Here is an 18053-nt window from a genome sequence, read left to right as displayed (position 1 = left end):
CGGGAGAGCTGAGTGTCTTGGTATCTCTTCTTCCCACCTTTAGGTTTGGCAGACACAGCTCAGCATTCTGCCAAGCAGTGTCCTCAACAGTGGCCTTAATCCTCTACCACTCAGACTTCAAGGATGTTTGCTCATCTGGCAGTGCAGCAAAAGAAGATAGACATTTTTTTTTTTTTTCATGTTTTCACTTCACTGCTTTAAAAAGTCAGCTCTGTAGGGCTGTGAGATTGGTCAGGCAGTCCACACTGCCTATGCTCTGAGCATTCACCTTTCATGGAACTGATTATTTGGTAACATTCTCTTGTTGCATTTCAAGAGAGATTTTCATGGGAAATGCAAGATGCATTTTATTTCACCTTGTTGTAGTAAAATCTACAGTGTCATCAAGTAAAAGCCTCTCCCCTCCCTAACACTGCCCTGCCATGCTTAAACAGAAATCAGGGCAGCTATAAATTCAGAGGATGTTTGCACTTCATAGGGAGATTTTTCACTTCCACACTTTCACCTCTGGAACAAATGTTTTCCAGAAATATTTCCTAGACAGCAGAGATGAGGGAACAAGAAAAGCAGTCCCAGATAGAGCATAAACACTACGTGAAAATGCTTTACTATGTGGTAATTATATTGACACACAGTTTTATGTTTTAATAAAAATCTAAATGTAGTACAAAAGTCACTCCAAGGAGAGTTCAGAGCTTCTACTTTGAAACCACAAACTAGAGTTTTTAAATTAGAGAGATATATTCTTAAACCACTGCTTGGAACTGCCAAGTGGCTGAGAATGTTTGCCAGAGCTGGGAGAGGCAAACTGCTCAAGAAATTTCCCTAGAAATAGAAGAAGTGTTTGCTTAAATTGGAGCATTGGTTGGCATCTTCTCTGGGGTTGAAAGGTTGACAAAAAGATTTTAGTGTAGATAATGGCAAGTTGTGTTGTGTCCATCTATGTGTAAAGATGAGATGAAAGAATTCCAGCTATAACAGACTTTGGCATGTGCAACTGCTTACTTCTGAAGACTGACTTTTGTTTCACTAATGAGAATGGAAGTGACACGTGACCACACGATATAAGGGTATATGCAGAAGCCTGCCGTGTCTGTCAGGGCCTAATGTCTTTGATTGCAATCTATGAGCATTTCTAGTTCACCTCAGTTCAATTCAGTTCAGTCGCTCAGTTGTGTCCAATTCTTTGTGACCCCATGGACTGCAGCACACCAGGCTTCCCTGTCCATCACCAACTCCTGGAGCTTGCTCAAACCCATGTCCATTGAGTCAGTGATGCTCTCCAACCATCTCATCCTCTGTCATCCCCTTCTCCTCCTGCGTTCAATCTTTCCCAACATCAGGGTCTTTTCCAGTGAATCAGTTATTTGCATCAGATGGCCAAAGTATTGGAGCTTCAGCTTCAGCATTAGTCCTTCCAATGAATATCCAGGATTGATTTCCTTTAGGATTGACTGGTTTGATTTCCTTGCTGTCCAAGGAACTCTCAAGAGTCTTCTCCAACACCACAGTTCAAAGACATCAATTCTTTGGCACTCAGCTTTCTTTATGGGCCAACTCTCACATCCATACCTGACTACTGAAAAAACCACAGCTTGGACTAGACGGAACTTTGTCAGCAAAGTAATGTCTCTGCTTTTCAATATGCTGTCTAATTGGTCATAGCTTTCCTTCCAAGGAGGAAGAGTCTTTTAATTTCATGGCTGCAGTCACAATTTGCAGTGATTTTGGAGCCCAAGAAGATAAAGTTTACCTAATGACATGAAATTTCCTTCCTCTCCATAGTCCCAGAAGTCATAACAGGGGACATGGAATCAGCCATGGCGGTGGACCTGAACCCCTGGGTAGAATATGAATTTAGAGTGGTGGCCACCAATCCAATTGGGACTGGAGATCCAAGCACTCCATCTCGAATGATCCGCACAAATGAAGCAGGTAAGAATATTAGAGGGTCAGAGTTCTATTGGATATGCCCCTAATTGCTTTTTTAAATTTTACTTATTTTTAATTAAAGGATAATTGCTTTGCAATATTGTATTGGCTTCTGCCATACATTAACATGGATCAGTCACATATATATATATATATACATATATATATATATATCCCCTCTCTCTTGAACCTCCCTCCACCTCCTATCCCATCCCACCCCTCTAGGTTGTCAGAGTCCTGGTTTTTGTTCCCTGAGTAATACAGCAAATAATCACTTTTAAAGCAATTTGAATTAACCATTATTGCTTTAGTGTACTTTTTCCAAATTTATTTACCTGGACATCATAAAACTATTTCCTTTAAGATAATTATTTCATTTTGTTTTCAGAACTTTTTCTCCTTTTATCCATAAATACAGGTGTCTAGATGCTTCCATTTCCTCCCAACCGTTGCAGTTATCTTCAAGTTAAGTTGAAGATGTTAGTTTCTGAAATTGAAGCTGTTAGTTTCTTCTTCTAATTATGTACTCATTCAATATAGCAGATCCATAAAATTCAGAATAGATTGGCTCACCCTTTTTTTCTCCAGTGATAGCAGTTATCTCTAATTATAGGCACTTTCTTAAAATTCTTTATGTTGCCTTCACCATCTGACCTGGTATAAATTATACTTTGAAAAGACAAATTTTGCCTTAACTTGACCAACTTAGAAAACACCAGCATGCTTCCAGTCTTTTAGAATAATGTGTCTCTGATAGAATATTTTCAAAGACCACATAAGGAAAATTAACAGCTTTATTTAAAAACAAATTTTAAGGTATCTTGTTTATCACTTGGAAGAAGCAGAATTAAAAAGTTGTTAATAGAGTTTTGATTACTTTGGACAAAGTCTTATTGAGATTTATCCTTTATGACCCTATTAAATTGTATGTAAAACATATTTGGTAAGGGACTAGTTTAGGCAAACACAAATATCAACAATGTGATGAGAATAATTAAAACAACAGAGAAATGAAGAGGGGGTAGATTACAGATACAAGAGAGAGAAACATTAATGTCTTTACACTCAATGATAACGTGAATCTCAATCATTACGATATAAGTACAGTAAGGATGAGAATTTTGTCTTCTTTGTTCTCTGTTTTATTGTTCACCTTGAACAATGTCTGGCACTGGTAGTATGTCTTTGTTGAAAGATTAAAAGAGACTGTTAGTTTCCTTTCCTTTGTATGCTGCTACCCACATCAGGACTTCGGTCAGAGAAACACGTACAAAGAGGACTAAGAATCAACTGTGTACATTTTGTATCACAATTATTGAATTGGACCAAAAAATGTGATTTGTGACTTCTTAGAAATTGAATGCAGTTTAAAAAAATTAAACTATCAAAAGTGTTGGTTCTTTCACTAAAACGCACTGAGTCTCATTCTTTAAACACAGAAAGAAAGAAAAGAATCAGAAAGTGAGAATAATCATTACATAATGTGAGAATTACATAATTCTCATAAAGTGAGAATAATCATTAAAAAGATGTTCAAATTCTTTTCATATAAAAATTAAGCACCAAAAAAATTAATAATAGAGTAGCCTAATACATTGGAAAAGATTCATTCACAGAAAAATCCAACTTTCTGCTTTTGTGCTTTGCCAGTTACAAGTTGTTTTTTCTTGCTACATGTTCAATAGTGTGAATTTTAAACATTAATTGCTCGGTTGGATTTTCATGCATTCGTAAAATCAGCCATGCTTTCATTGTGTACAGGTGTTCATTAATTAAGAGTATAACAGGTTAGTTGTTCCTCATTTTATGTACTCACTGTGCAGATATTGAAATGACTGCCAACATCAGTACTTAGGCTCACATATTTTCTAAAAAGCACTGCCTTACTTTGCATATTGTTAATTGTGTTTAAACAAAGGCAAAGATTACTGCCTAATTCAGATGCTCTCTATAAATATTCATTTCAAAAATAAATAATCCATTTGGGATGCCTAATCCTTTTAGATTTTCAATAGTATAAACCTCTTTGTGCTATTAAAAAGTACTTTAACAAAAACATTGCCACATTTCAAGCTAAATCGTATTCAGATGATGCACTTTTAAAAGACTTGCCCCTCATCTATTTCTGCTGCTACTTCCATCATATAGTGCCTGTCTCTCCATTTTCTCATGAGTTCTATATACATGACATACTCTAGTCCATTAAAATCTTATGGAAGAGAAGAGAAATAGCATGAAAATGCATGAGATATTCTTTTGAAAATGAGTTGAGGGAGGTTGTACTGTGCACTTTACGCTTCTTGTGTATGGTAACACAAGGCTAGAGCCACTAATGGTGTTGAAACAAGTGTTGAGTTTTGTCCCTGTTTTGTCAGGCAGCACAGATTAAAAGGAACACCAACATCCTGAGACATCCTCTCAAGTGATGCACTCTGCCTCTATTGAGTACATGTCCTGTATTTTAAAAGATGATGCTGTTCTAATGGACCAAGTAATCTTTGAAAAGCAATGGAGCTGCTTGGAAGAGAAAAGGTCTCACACTCAGGATATTGAGTTGAAAGCTTTATGTCCCTTTAAATCCTCCTCTTTACTAGAATATTCTAAACCCGAAGCATTTTTAGTAAAGCTATTTTACTTTAGATTGTTTCTTGTCCACATGTCCCAAAAGGTTAAATTTTCTTTGCAATATCCTATAGGCTATATTTTGAATTTTACAGTCATCAAAATACTCTTAGTAATCAATAAATATAAGATAAATTGGTTTAGTCAGCTTATTATAATTAGGATGTCAAAATAGTCATACAAATACAGGTTTCCCCAGCTATACAAAAAGAAAGGCATTCCTATGAAAATTTTGTAAGTCAAAATACCATCAAGTGAAGAATTTTCATTTCATTTAGTGCTCAATTTCTTTGAAATTTTCATTTCAGTTTTCATTTTTCACCTTTTTTCATAGAAGTGGAAATCTCTTCAGATTTCTTTCAGTTAGTGAAGCAGTTACTAATGTAGATAAAGGAAAGTACTGTAAAGCAAACTTTTGAAAAGCAAGGGATACCTGTATGTATTTACACTTTAATGTATGTTTATATTTATTTGTTTATAGTTCAATTTTCTTATAAGTTTTAGTAAGTTAGCGACAGAGAGAGAGAGAGAGAGAAAGGGTTAAATATAGCTCTGTGTTTAATTTTGGAAATGTGTTACAATCTTTACTATGTAAGTTTGTATTGAATAGTGGGAATCTTTTTCTACCATTTAAAAAGGTAATAATCAAGAGAGAAAAATCATACTTTAAGAAATGAATTTGAAATATACATTGTCATAGGAATAACAAAATATGTAAATATGAATTTAACAACAGCAATTCTCATTTAATTGAACAATTCTCTTATTTAATTGAACCTTAATATTCCATAAGTTACATATTTATAACAGCAATTGTTGAAAGATAGATGAAAAGGAGAGAAGATTGTGTTCACAATGTAACCTACAATTTAGAAAGATTTGGTTTTCTCTGTTGTATAAAATTTCTATTATCAAAGCTCTTGATAAAAATCTCAATACTTGCTTTTTTATTTCAAATTGTAATGAATTGATAGAGAAAGAAATAAAGAAGGTACTGCCTAATACCTATAATTAAGAGTGTCAGGTTCAGAGTTAGTTAAATCTGGGTTAATGTTCTTCTCTGCCACTTACTAGCAATAAACATAGGTAAGCTGTATGCACTGTTCAAGGCTCAATCTTCTCACTTGTAAAATAGAAATAATATAGCAATCTACTCCCTTCAACTATTGTATTAAATAAGATAATGCAGGTGAAGAGCTTGGCACACATGGTAAGTGCTTAATACTAGCTTGTCATTACTATTAATTTTTTATCATGAATTTAAATATTATTACTTTATTAAATAGAAATTTAAACAATAGTGATCATGCATGAGTTGCCATTTTCATATAGAGGAAAATTTTCAGATTAAATATCTGTTTGTCAACATAGTAAGAGTCATCTAGTCTCTTGGCTTGTAGTGGGCTTCTTTAAGACACCATCCTGTTGAGAAGTCTCCACAGTAGACTGTGCCCCAACCAGCCTGGGCCCTCAGCCCAGCTGAGTGGTCAGGGAGTGAAGAGACTTTCACAGTGTCTTACACAGTAGGCGGTGCTTCTTGGCTGCAAGCCCCTCCTCACCTGCAGGGAAGGCCTCTCCTGGCTGCTTTTTTAACTAGCCAGGGAAAGATTGAAGGCAGGGGGCGGTTTATAGCAAAACGAAGTGAAACAACTTGCTTAAGCAAATTGTTGCAAATTCAATAACTTTCCAGTTTCTTACTGCATTATCTTCTGTCCTGTCATTCTCTTTGGACGTTAATATGGAAAATGTCACATATATTTTTTGGCCAAAGCAATGGTACAGAATCCACCTGCCAATGCAGGAGACGAGGGTTTGATTCCTGGGTTGGGAAGATCCCTGGAGAAGGAAATGGCAACCCACTCCAATATTCTTGCCTGGAGAAGCCATGGACAGAAGGGCCTGGCGGGTTACAGTCCAGGGGGTCACAAAGAGTCGGACACAACTGAGCAACTAAACAACAATTTTTGGCCAAATAAGGAAAATATATACTTACATTTGAGAGGCTAATGCTCAACCAGATAAATATGAGCATCAAGTAAGCAATCAGATGAATACGTTTTCTAGCCTTAGCAGTTTCTGTACTATATCATATTACAGCTAGGTAACTGGTTTATTAAACATGCTGAACTCTGTAGAGTTTAAACATATTAATAAGTTTTATTCTTCTCCCACTATTGTTCTCCAGTATGCTCCATCTCAAGTCTGTCTTCAGGCCCAACTATTAATTTATCTAAAGTTTTTTTAGGTATTAGGACAGTCTCATTTTTCAGGTATTAAAGAATTCCATTTTAACTTATTAAAAACTTGCATCTCATATCCAGTTCTATGCTTCTGTCCCTCTATCCTAGTGCAGGCTTGACTAAAGGGTTATGATTTCTCTTTTCTTGTTTCTTTCTGCTTCCTCTCTGACCTTCCAAATTCTATTCCAACTTCCCAGGTCAGAAAAGAAGGTGGAAATCTACTTCAGGTGTTGCAATTTGTGGTTCTCAAGCAAATATTGAGTGCCCCATGAGGTGGCAACTGTCCACATCCTGTTCCTTTCTCTCATGAGTACTTTGGGTTCTTTGGAGAGTATCCTATCTACTACTAGCAGGCAGCTTTATCAGCTCTGATCCCAGCAAGCCTATGCAAACCTACCTTCTGTAGTGTCTGCTTTGCCCACAATATTATTTCACATTTCTGACCTGCCAAGCTTTAGAAGTACAGTATGTCTTCAGAAACCATTTTGGTCTCTGCTCTAGAGGCATAGTGTGGGACTGGGTCATCCTGCAAAATTCTGAAGCTCAACAGCATCCAGCTAGGATGTGAGAAGTAAGCATCTGTACTCTGCAGCAGCTGTTTTGCTTCTTATATTACTTAGCTCGAGGGGAGAATTGACGCTCCCACCTCGCTCCTAGTGACAGCCGAGGCTGGAGGGAGATGCCACATCCATCTGCTAAGCTGACAGCCTCTTCCAACACATTCCTTGTGCTAAATAATCTCATAAAGATGGCTAGAGGAGAGTAATGGGGAAGGGTCAGAAAACTGGTTTTCTCCATTTCCTAATAGTTCTGTGGTTTTAGCTAGGCAACCTCGCTTTTGCATCCGAGGTTACGTGTCTCATCCCAAGTCCAGAAAAGACTCATTAGGCTTCCTACTACAATTTCTTTCCCTGTACATTATCTTTCTACTGCTGATAGGAACTTGCTTTGTTCATATTCTTATTTTCGCAGTTCTTGTCCGTGATAATTACTTAGGAAAGTTCACTGAGTTCAAAAGTTATGGAATGAACACAATAAAATACTATTGTAAGATGGAGCTGAATTAGTTTTCTCAGGGGCGTGTGGGTTGGCCTTTTAAATGGCATTTAATGTGGTTTTGAAGGCCAGACCAAATGGGACTCAGGTGGAATTATTTATAGGGGCAATTAAAAAATCTACGTACTATTGTCAGGCACTGGAGTGTACAGAGAAAAGGCATAAAGCTGTGAGGGTTTTAAAGGTCTCTCCAGTCTAAGTTTCTAAAAAAAAAATATGATATTAAAAAAAAAACAAAACATAAGCATTCAGCTGAAATAATTGGGCAAATCTCAAAGAAAATACTATTAAGTGAACATTATAGCTTTCTTCAACTGAGTAATTTAATTATATTAAATAAAAGAAATGGTTCTCAGTAACACTAGGAGAAGACAAAGATCATATTAAGAGCAAGCAACAGACCTCTAAGACCAAATCTCAATATTCAGGAAAAGTGAAGCTAATAGTACAGCAGAGTGTTTTTAAATCATGAAACCACTTTGGTTTAGGAAAATCTTTTCTACAAAATGTTTTCAAGAAATATATTTTCAGTTTCAGAGGCACTTTGCAAACAGAGATGGTGATTTTAACAAATGCCTTTTTAAATGAAATGAGTAATTGCTAGGCATGTCCATTTCTGATTAATAGCAAGGTGAGGGAGGACCACTGGAGATTTGAACATGAAAGACAAAAGGGCACCGAGAGGTTATCAGCCCAGGGGTAAATGTGAAACACTCAAGTTAGATTTCTCCTGTCTCCCTAGTCCCTATCATGCTATGTGCCAGTCAAAAATCATGAAGCATGTTCCAAGTCCAACGTTGAGCACGTGCTCTGCATTATAGCATTTAATTCTTATATCAATTCTGTAAAGCAGGAAGGTTTAGTCCCATCTTACAGATGAGAAAACAAAATAGGAGAGTCTTAAAAACTTGCATAAAGTTACCTAGTCAGTAAGTGGCAGACCTGGAATTCTAATCTTAAGCCCAAAATGATGATTCCCAGGTTATCTTCTCTTGTGTTGTTGGAAGAGGGTGTTTTCTATGACCAGTGCGTTCTCTTGGCAAAGCTCTATTAGCCTTTGTCCTGCTTACTCCAAGGCCAAATTTGCCTGTTACTCCAGGTATTTCTTGACTTCCTACTTTCACATTCCAGTCCCCTACAATGAAAAGGACATCTGTTTTGGGTGTTGGTTCTAAGAGGTCTTATAAGTCTTTATAGAACCATTCAACTTCAGCTTCTTTAGCATTACTGGTCGGGGCATAGGCTTGGATTATTGTGATGGTGAATGGTTTGCCTTGGAAATGAACAGAGATCAATCTGTCATTTTTGAGATTGCATCCAAGTACTGCATTTCAGACTCTTGTTGACTATGATGGCTACTCCATTTCTTCTAAGGGATTCCTGCCTACAGTAGTAGATATAACGGTCATCTGAGTTAAATTCACCCGTTTCAGTCCATCTTAGTTTGCTGATTCCTAGAATGTCAACATTCACTCTTGCCCTCTCCTGTTTGACCACTTCCAGTTTGCCTTGATTCATGGACCTAACATTCCAGGTTCCTATACAATATGGCTCTTTATAGCATCAGACCTTGCTTCTATTACCAGTCACATCCACAACTGGGTGTTGTTTTTGCTTTGGCTCCATCCCTTCATTCTTTCTAGAGTTATTTCTCCACTGATCTACAGTAGCATATTGGGCACCTACCGACCTGGGTAGTTCATCTAACCATTTCATCCTCTGCTGCCCCTTTTTCTTTTGTTTTCAATCTTTCCCAGCATCAGGTTCTTTTCCACTGAGTCAACTCTTTGTATCAGGTGGCCAAAGTATTGGAGCTTTGGCTTTAGTATCAGCCCTTACAATGAATATTCATGGTTGATTTCCTTTAGGATTGACTGGTTTGATCTTCTTGCTATCCAAGGGACTCTCAAGAGTCTTCTCCAGCACTACAATTCAAAAGCATCTGTTCTTTGGCATGCATCCTTCTTTGTGGTCCAACTCTCACATCCATACATTACTACTGGAAAAACCATAGCTTTGATTATAAGGACCTTTGTCAACAAAGTGATGTTTTTTATTTTTAATACACTGTCTACATTTGTCATAGCTTTTCTTCCAAGGAGCAAGTGTCTTTTGATTTCATGGCTGCAGTCACCATCTGCAGTAATTTAGAAGCCCAAGAAAATAAAATCTGTCACTGTTTCCACTTTTTCCCCATCTATTTGCTATGGAGTAATTGGACTGGATGCCATGATCTTAGCTTTTTGAATGTTGAGTGTTAAGCCAGCTTTTTAACTCTCCTCTTTCACTCTCTCCAAGAAGCTCTTTAGTTCCTCTTCACTTTCTGCCATTAGAGTCATATCATCTGCATTCTGAGATTGTTGCTATTTCTCCCTGCAGTCTTGATTTCAGCTTGTGACTCATCCAGCCTGGCATTTTGCGTGATATAAACTCTGCATAGAAGTTAAATTTATAAATTACATTTCTAGGCACTGTGATATATAATTTTGAAAACCTTAAAAAGTAAGTACTATTATTATCTCCATGAGAAAACTGAAGGACAAAGAGGTTAAGAAGTATTTCAACCAACCAGCTAGAACGGTAACACTGTTATTGGGTTTTATGATCTTTCGTGGTCCCAGAAGAACACTTTATTACTACTTACATGTGCCATTTTATCTACACTATTGATAGGAATAACAGCATTATTTGAACTCCTTAGGAAACACCACTGATTATTATTATTATTATTATTATTATTATTTTTGGAAACTCTAACTCTTCTAATAAAGTGGGCTTAAGTGACAATCAGTTAACTGAAATACTTGTATGTTATATACTTCAATTCAGGTAGGAACTTTTGTTGTTTTTGCTTGATTTCTCTCCTGACCTCACCCTCACCGTGTAAGTAACCTCTATTCCTTTCTTCCTTTCTTCTGCACATTTCTGTCCAAAGCAGTTCCTGGATTAATACTCCTAATTTTGTGACTTCTCTCAGATCTCTAGCAAAGCTGTATTATTTAATGAGTCATGTAAACATCTACTATAGTAGATTTGGGAATTTTTCAGGGGAAAAAAAGAGAGATTGGTAGATGATTTCATCCTGTATTCTTTTATTAGTTGAATTTTAATTAAAGCATATTTTTAGTGTGACAGACTTTGTTCAGACTACTACACTTAGGAAGAGCTCTTTGAAGCACAAACTTAACTTCCTGCATGCTTAAACTAAGGTAGTATAATATATTTCAGTTGCTCTGAGCACTTGCAACTGAACATATAAAATGAAAAGGGACAAAAGTCTACATTTTAACATGCCAGACAAAACACTAAAACAGCTAGGCATTTACAGATTGTTGGAAAAGTGTTAATCACATTATTCAGTCATGGAAGAGTAATGTTCAAAAAGAAATTCAGAAAAATCAGTGAAAGTGAAAGTGTTAGCCCCTCAGTGGTGTCTGCCTCTTTGTGACCCCATGGACCGTGGCCACCAGGCTCCTCAGTCCATGGGGTTCTCCAGGCAAGAATGCTGGAATGGGTTGCCATGCCCTCCTCCAGGGAATCTTCCCAACCCAGGGATCAAATCCCCGGGTCTCCTGCAATGCAGGCAAATTCTTTAACATTTGAGTGACCAGGGAAGCCCAGAGTGAACCCATTAATCGTGCATGTAAGCTTGATTCTCTGAACTAATAATCTCATGGCATTTATCAGTAGCCAACTGGGGGAGAGAGGAATCTAGCTGGGTAAATCTAAATCAGAATTTGATTATATTTAAATATATTTGGTTTTAAGTAAATGTGTATTTCTCTGAACTCAATGAAAGCATTTATTACATGTTTGATCATATTAATTTTTTGCTTCTAACAAGAATTACGGAACTTTTACAACAGAAGGACTCTGAAAGATTAAGGCATATCTCTACATATCATAAGCATGTTGTTTCATAAATAAAGGATATAATTAAAATCAGTGGACTCCAAAGTGTTGACTGCAGAGATAATAACTGTGTGCCATCAACTTGAAAAAGAAATGAATGAGCATGGGTTCCACTGATCATCTGCATGTAATTAGGAAATTTAAGCTGATTAGAATCAGAGTGCTCATTTCAAACACTGTGATCCTGACAGCAGAACACACTGCCTGAGTTATATCTATTAAAGCCTTAGGTTTTCTTTTTGTTTGTTTTTCCAGTTTTATTGGGATATAATTGATATATAACACTATATTAAAAGTAAACACCATAATGATTTTATATATTTGTGTATTACAAGATGATTATCATAATAAATTTAGTGAATATTAATAACCTCACACAGTTGTTTTTCCTTATGATGAGAACTTTTAAGATATGCTCTGAGCAATATTCAAAAATATGATAACAGTACTGTTAACAATAGTCACCATGTCTTCCCAGAACTTATTTATCTTGTATCCGGAAGTTTGTACCTTTGTACCACATTTGCCCATTTCCTCAACCCCTATCCTCACCTCTGGTGATCACCAATTTGTCCTCTGTTCCTACCAGTTCCATTCTTTTTAAGATTCCACGTGTAAGTGAGATCACATAATATTTGTCATTTCCTTTCCAGCTTATTTCACTTAATGCAGTGTTTTCCATGTCCATCCATGTTGTCTCAAATGGTCGGGTTACTTTCTTTGCATGGCTGAATAGCATTTCATCGTAATATAATACACTATATATTTTTTTATCCATTCATCGATCAATGGACATTTAGGTTATTCCCCTGTCTTTTAAAGCCTCAAGTTTTCTGTTACCATTTCAGTTACTATATTCTGTTACTATTTCCTATTATATCTAGCAAGCCTGTTGTAGAAAGAACAGTTAGTGCTTATACACTAACTTATACACTTATACATAATTTAGAACATATACATAAACTATTAAAATACAATGCTCTATAATGCCTCTTTTGTATCATTTGTTATACATTAAATGGCTTCTCTTGTGGCTCAGCTGGTAAAGAATCCATCTGCAATGTGGGAGACCTGGGTGCAAGATCCCCTGGAGAAGGGAACGGCTACCCACTCCAGTATTCTGGCCTGGAGAATTCCATGGACGGTATAGCCTATGGGGTCACAAATAGTTGGACACGACTGAGTGACTTTCACTTTCATTATACATTAGAATTGGATAAACTTACTTAACATGAAGCTGAATATGGGTTTCTCTGGTAGCTGAGATGGTAAAGAATCCAACTACAATGTGGGAGCCCTGGCTTTGATCCCTGGGTTCGGAAGATCCCCTGGAGAAGTAAATAGTTACCCACTCCGGTATTCTTGCCTGGAGAATTCCATGGACAGAGGAGCCTGGCAGGCAAAGAGTCAGACACTACTGAGCGACTTTCATTTTACTGCCTTAAAAGAAACTGATAGCAGTAGGAAGACTTCAAAAACTAATTTTATATGATAAAATAAATTTTACAAAATCTAGGTCAATTATGGATAATTTGACAAAGAAGTTTCCCATACAAAAACAAATTAAATTTTGCTTTCTTGGTTCCTCAAAGTGGAAATTTTCACCACACTTTTCATTAGTTTCTTTTTATTTTTTACTCAAAAAGTTAAAATCTTTGAAAACTCTCAATATGTTTTCTAAAAAATAAAAACATTAATAGACTATGGGACAATACTACCAAAGCTCCAGAAGAAAGTTTTGACATCATATCATCACTTGTATTTCATCCAATTCATGCTTCTTTAATGAACTTCAAGAAATATTCACAAAAGAGCTTACAGCCTACTCTCAAACCCTAAGCTAGAGGTTCCAAGCATTCTCTTTTTAGATGATGTTTGAGGGCTGAATAAAACACAAAAGGACTTTCAGTGCCTAGTTTTTCCACAAAATCCATGCTTGTGGGGAGAGTATCTTCAAAGAAAAATTTTCAAGGTCCTAAATTTAGGGTATAAGTAAGTAATTCCAAAATAATAGATGAAGTAGGTAGCTCTGGTAGCTATTAGTTGAATATTATTTAGCTATTGTCAGAAATGAATGTGAAACATATATGTGTGTGGATAACTTTTTATTTTTTATAAACAAATGGTACTAAGAGAAGCCTTCATGGCACAATATCAACAAGTTAACTTGTTTATGCAGTTTATTTGACCAGGCATTGATGGTCACAGTATTCAGAACTCTGACATTAGCCACTGATGTATATTTGGAATTGTGTATCCCTGCCCTTTTATACATACAGTTAAACCTGTTCTCCTCTTGTGTGCCTTATCCATACCATACACCAGAAAAAAAAGAATTTTGAATTAGTGCTGCATAACAGTGATTTGGAGACCTGGTGTCACGGCACACTGCCATGTCAGAAGTTGTTACATGCAGCAATAACTTTTGACTTTTAGTAAAAAACTCAAGTCATCTGCCTGTTCTTCATATAAATCAAGACGTATTCGTTGCTATTGCTCTAACGCCATCATTTTTCTTAGTTGAATCACTTGTAATGCCCTGACTGAGAGACAAAGGGGTATCCAATTCCATATAATTCTGAGGGAGTACATGAGAATGAATTCCACATGTGAATAATTATTGACATGTATGTAACTGTGAAAGAAGAAAGATTGGTCACTGCTTCTGTATATATCCTTCTACATGAACAAGACAAGAACTGACATTCATGGAGAACATGGCCTAGGAAATAAAATTGGGACCCTGGTGACTAAAGGTCATTTAATTCAACAGACACAATGATAGTGCTCTTTCCCACCTCCATGGTCCAGGGAGAATTGTTTTTCCTTTCTAGTAGTATACATATTCTGCATCAGTTTTTCTAGTATATAAAATGTTGTGTGAATATCTGCCAGTAATTAAAAGCTTTTCATCCAAGTAGGGAATATATGAAAGTTAATTTATTGTTTATGAGTATATCAAGATCATTTAAAAACTATATGCTGAGATATAAAGGTAACACTGAAGTGTAAAATTGCTAACGCAGTCTCACAGCCTGGAAAAGGCTTTCTTTTAATAGTTTTCTTCATTTAACAGTTATTCCTTTGAAAATATTCCCTTTCAACTACAAACATATTTTGTGGCTTGGTGCAGTGAAGGGGAAATTTATTTCTTTGACACATTTATTCTTTTAATAATTACACATTTGTAAAAGTTTCACCAAGTATCTATATATTTTTCAGTTTGCAGAGAGACATTCTTGATAGGTTTTTTTTTTAATTTTTTTTTATTTCTTGTAATCATTTAAATAGGTTCTCACTCCATGGAGCCATTGCTAAGATTTCTTTATAAGGACCTGCTATATAGCACAGGTGCTCTACTCATTACTCTGTAATGGGAAAAGAATCATAAAAAGACTGGATATATGTTTAACAGATTCACTTTGCAATACACCTGAAACGGACAGAATATTGTAAATAAGCTACATGTGCTCAGTCACTCAGTCATATCCAACTCTTTGTGACCCCATAGATTGTAGTCTGCCAGGTTCCTCTGTCCATGGAATTCTCCAGGCAAGAACACTGGAGTGGGTTGCCATGCCCTCCTCCAGGGGATCGTCCCAACCCAGAGTTCAAACCCAGGTCTCCCCTCCCATAAAAATATTAAAGAAGAAAAGGAATTACATTTACCCTTCAAAATAAACTATAATTGGCATTTTCCATGAAAAAAAAAAAAAAAAAGAAGAAGAAGAAAGACTAGTTTTTGGCTGGTGGAAAAAATTCTTTAAACTGGAGCTTCCTGGGAGTTCTAGTAAAGACCTAAGGCTAATGTCTACCTGTGGAGTTTCCAGGGGCCATGCAAGCCCTGGATCACAGAAGATTCACATGATTAGAAAGGAAAAAAGTGTGCAGCATGAAGCTTAAGTAGTCATTAGTAGATGTCCTTGACTATAGTGTTAATTATGATTTGGACCTTATAAACCACAGAACATTTACAAGAGAATAATTAGTTTGGAGATGCAGTATATGGCCATGAAAAATATATGCCAAACTCTCCCACAGAGATTTAAAAGCAGTGTATCCATCACAAACATTTTGTTTTACTATTGAATAAGACCATCCTGACTTCAAACAAATATTGATCTGTTTATTTGGAAATGTTACCCAACCAGGTAGAATTATGATGCATTCTTATTGTAGGGACACTTAAAGTCTGCATTGTCCTCACTCATGGCCCATTTTTAACCACAGTTCCAAAGACAGCACCTACCAATGTAAGTGGAAGAAGTGGAAGAAGGCACGAGTTGGTCATCGCCTGGGAGGTAAGAAAGCCCACTCAGATGTCAGGACATGTTGATTCCTTAGAATATAAAGCTACACATAGGGTATGAGTACCTGGTACTGAGTAACTGTAATTTTTGTTTGAGATTACAAATGAGATTACAAAACACTTTGACCATACATTACTCACATGAGTATTTCCAACGTGAACCTTTCATACCAAGTCTAAAGTCCCATCCTGTCATATGGGCTCTCTTAGAATAAAGTTTGAATAATTAAAACATGTCTTCTCTCAAATTAGTTCAGAGGTTTGTTTGGCTTAGTTTAATGTTTGATTACTTCACAGTTGACATTTTGTGGGCTAAAATCACTGAGGGTTTTCTGGAGTAGAGCCTGGGTTATCTCATTTATCCCATACAATAATTCTACTAGTGGTGATAATTTTCCCAGCTTTCTAAATGATGAAACCGATACACAGTTTGAGTACTTTCCTGAGAAACAGTAGAATTGGGATATTTATAACAAAATCCTTGTTCTTTTGTATCCCTCACCATCTGACCTCCAAAAATCCTTCTGTCAAAGTAAAAGAGTGGGGGGAAAGCCTGTGAGAGGTACACTTATTTTACATAAAGCTACTTTCCTTCTCTGATGTTAACTTACTCTATTATCAAATATAGCTTTGTAGATCATAGATCAATGTCTTAGAAAGTGGAGATGGAAGTGCCTATTGGAGAAAGCTGAACTGATCCCTGACCAACTCAAAGAACAATGAAAGAGTATACAAAACTATAGAGAAAAACACATCCTCTGACCTGTTCCTCTGTTCAATCTCTTCTTCAATAAAACTTTATGTCTTGTTTTTGATTTCTGCGGAGGTATTAACTTCCCAATTCCTGACCTTCACTGAGATCATATCTCTCGAAATGGAATTGCCTTCCCTGTCAGTTTTGTGTCTTACTCAGCCTGGGCTACTGTAACAAAAATGCTGTAGACTGGGTGGCTTAGAAGCAATAGAAATTTATTTCTCACAGTTTTGGATGCTGGAAGCCCAGTTCTAGAAGGCACGGGGCGGGGTGGGGGGGGGGGGCGGTTCAGGCTTAGTGAGGGCCTACTTTCTGGTGCTTATAGCACCATCTTCTCACTGTGTCCTCGTCTGGCAGAGAGGCAGAAGAGCTCTCTAGAGTCTCTATTATTAGGACACTAATCTGACTCATGAGTACTCCATCCTGATAACTAAATCACCTACCAAAAATCCATCTCCTAATACAATCACATGGGGTTGGGAGAGGGGAGTGGTTAGGAATTATCACATAAATTGGTGGGGTAGGGGAGAGGATATAAACATTTAGTATATAGTACTTTGATATGATAGGCTTTGTCTCTTTTCCTCCATTTAACACATAGTTTTTCCTCAAATCAAAATTTTTTTTAAAAAACTAACAAACATTTGTGTGTGTTAAATTGCTTGAATCATGTCCAACTCTTTGCAACCCTATGGACAGTAGCTTTCCAGGCTCCTCTGTTCATGGGATTCTACAGGCAAGAATACTAGAATGGGTAACCATGCCCTCCTCCAGGAGATCTTCCCAACCCAGGGATCAAACCTTCAGCTCCTGAGACTCCTACATTGTCAGCAGATTCCTTACTGCTAAGCCACCATCTATTGGATATCTATTTGTCAAACAATGTCCTAGGCAATGGCTGGTAACTGCTTCATTGACTAACTAGTTAATCTCAATTACTATTTTCTATGGTATGCAATTGATGCCCATTTAACAAATTTAAATGTGGGAATTCTCTGGCAGTCCAGCGGTTAGGGTTCCAGTCTGCCACTGCAGAGGATATGGGTTGGGGAACTATGATTCGGTATACGATGCCATGTGACCAAAAAAATAAAAATTAAAGAATTTAAATATAAGGCATATAGTACAAGCTTCTTGAGCATATACTGTATTCTAATTATTCTAATTTTTCACATTAGTAAAGCACAAAAGTATTTAAGAAAAATACTAAAGAAAGAAAAACAATAAA

At 36.6% G+C, this 18053-nt stretch overlaps 1 protein-coding gene across 1 annotated transcript in view; it reads left to right on the top strand.

Moving 5' to 3' along the window:
• Window positions 1–18053, top strand: part of CNTN5 (contactin 5) — a 1534958-nt gene that overhangs the window by 1453571 nt on the left and 63334 nt on the right. The window contains exons 18-19 of the mRNA XM_043897056.1: window positions 1786–1935; window positions 15993–16063. Coding sequence (XP_043752991.1) covers window positions 1786–1935; window positions 15993–16063 — 221 coding nt within the window. The remainder of the gene's footprint in view (window positions 1–1785; window positions 1936–15992; window positions 16064–18053) is intronic.

Source organism: Cervus elaphus, chromosome 1 (genome assembly GCF_910594005.1).
Source record: "Cervus elaphus chromosome 1, mCerEla1.1, whole genome shotgun sequence".
Classification (NCBI taxonomy): Eukaryota; Metazoa; Chordata; class Mammalia; order Artiodactyla; family Cervidae; genus Cervus; species Cervus elaphus.
Note: the sequence above shows the minus strand (reverse complement) of the source record. Positions and strands in the feature narration are given on the sequence as shown.